At 56.9% G+C, this 2,235-nt stretch overlaps 1 protein-coding gene across 1 annotated transcript in view; it reads left to right on the top strand.

Annotated features, from left to right (window-relative positions):
* The window catches only part of TTYH3 (tweety family member 3), a 24,008-nt gene that overhangs the window by 15,580 nt on the left and 6,193 nt on the right, over positions 1-2,235 (top strand). Inside the window, exons 10-11 of the mRNA XM_004705543.2 lie at positions 392-484; positions 614-750. Of these exons, the coding sequence (XP_004705600.1) occupies positions 392-484; positions 614-750 (230 nt within the window). The remainder of the gene's footprint in view (positions 1-391; positions 485-613; positions 751-2,235) is intronic.

Here is a 2,235-nt window from a genome sequence, read left to right as displayed (position 1 = left end):
CACACACACACACACACACACACACACATACACACTCACCTGTTTACACAGGACAGACTACACAGACACAAAGGGTCACACACACATACACTCTCCACCCTGGTTTTTCACCAACACCCTGAGACTGTGCCACACACAACCCCCACCAGTGGGAGGTGGGGAACCTGCCTCCTTAAGGCCAGGACTCCCCCTGAACCCCACATGTGCAGGCCCTGCCCCTTTCACCCCAGTCAGCCTTCCAGGCCCTGGGTTTCTGGGGCCCAGGCTGAGATAATCAAGGAAATGTGTGTGTGTGTGTGTGTGTGTGCGTGTGTGTGCGTGCGTGTGTGTGTGGTGGGGGGTGACGGGCCCTGCTGGAGTGGTACTGATGCTGCGGGGCCTCTGCCGCCAGGACCCCCTGCTCCGCATCCAGGAGGTGCTGAACAGCACGGAGGTAAACCTGCAGCACCTCACGGCCCTGGTGGACTGTCGCAGCCTGCACCTGGTGAGCTGTCGCCTTGGGTGCCGGGCCAGGGGAGGGGTCACGGGGCCTGGGGTCGGGGCCCAGGGAGGGGACAGCTGGTGGTCCAGCATGGAAGGAGCTCACGCGCCTGCCCTGTCCCCGCTGCCACAGGACTACGTGCAGGCCCTGACCGGCTTCTGCTACGATGGCGTGGAGGGCCTCATCTACCTGGCTCTGTTCTCCTTCATCACTGCCCTCATGTTCAGCTCCATCGTCTGCAGTGTCCCGCACACCTGGCAGTCCAAGAGGTGAGGCGCGGCACGCTCACCTGTTTGCCCTTGGTGGAGGGAGCGGCCTCAATCTGAAAGACCAAGGTCAGGGCACATACGACTGACCACTCTCTAGTCTCAGCCAGGCGTCCCCTCCCCAGGGCACTAGGCTTCTGTGGGGATCGAGGCCTCTAGTGGGGGACTGGGGTGGAAGACCCCTCACCCGTATCTGTGAGCTGGAGTCCTGCTGGTAGTCCCTGCTTGCCTCCGTGTCCCCAGCCAGTCCTGGACCGTGTGGCCCTAGGAGCTCTTAGTGGCTCAGAAGATGGCCCTGACCTCCACCCTCTGCTCTTGGTGTGCTGCTGGGAAGGCCAGACCCCTTACCCGGCCCGGTCCCCGGGTGTACCCATAGACCCACTCACCTTCCCTCCCACTCAGGCTGTTGCTTGATGGCCCCACTGACTGTCAGGTAACATCCCCACCATCCTTCCTCTGTCCTCTGCTCTGTTCCCCTGTGCCGTGGTGGTGGTGGCGGCGGTGTTGGTGTTGAGGGTGGTGATGGCCATGGTGAGGGGGCGGTGGTGAACGTTGTGCCGTTGGAGTGGCGCAAGTGGAGGAATAGTGTTGATGTGGAGGTGACAGTGTTGATGGGAGGTCATATTGAAGGTTGGGGTGACGGGTGGTAGGAGTGGAGGTGGCAGTGAGGATGGTGGTGGTGTTGAGAGAAGACGTGAGGGCAATCAAAGTTATGCTGGTGATCGTGACAGTAGTGAATGATGTGAGGAGGACAGGATGCGAGTTCTAACAGTGAACGGGGAGGGAGGGGCAGTAATGGTGATGATGGTGGCAGAAATGGTGGTGGTAATGGTGGTAGAAGTTATGATGATGGGGGTGGTAGTGATGGTGGTGATGCTGACAGTAGTGATGATGGTGATGGTGGTGATGTTGACAGTAGTGATGGTGGTGATGGTGGTGATGTTGACAGTAGTGATGGTGATGGTGGTGATGTTGACAGTAGTGATGGTGGTGATGGTGGTGATGCTGACAGTAGTGATGGTGGTGATGCTGACAGTAGTGATGGTGGTGATGTTGACAGTAGTGATGGTGATGATGGTGGTGATGTTGACAGTAGTGATGGTGGTGATGGTGGTGATGCTGACAGTAGTGATGGTGGTGATGTTGACAGTAGTTATGGTGGTGGTGATGTTGACAGTAGTGATGGTGATGGTGGTGATGTTGACAGTAGTGATGATGGTGGTGATGTTGACAGTAGTGATGGTGATGATGGTGGTGATGTTGACAGTAGTGATGGTGATGATGGTGGTCGTGCTGACAGTAGTGATGGTGGTGATGGTGGTCATGGTGACAGTAGTGATGGTGATGATGGTGGTCATGTTGACAGTAGTGATGGTGATGATGGTGGTCATGTTGACAGTAGTGATGGTGGTCATGCTGACAGTAGTGATGGTGATGACCATGGTCATGTTGACAGTAGTGATGGTGATGGTGGTCATGCTGACAGTA

Source organism: Echinops telfairi, unplaced genomic scaffold (assembly GCF_000313985.2).
Source record: "Echinops telfairi isolate 266 unplaced genomic scaffold, ASM31398v2 ScPeMD7_5;HRSCAF=22, whole genome shotgun sequence".
In the NCBI taxonomy this organism is placed as follows: Eukaryota; Metazoa; Chordata; class Mammalia; order Afrosoricida; family Tenrecidae; genus Echinops; species Echinops telfairi.
The sequence above is the reverse complement of the archived record's forward strand: the minus strand, read 5'-3'. Positions and strand labels throughout refer to the sequence as shown.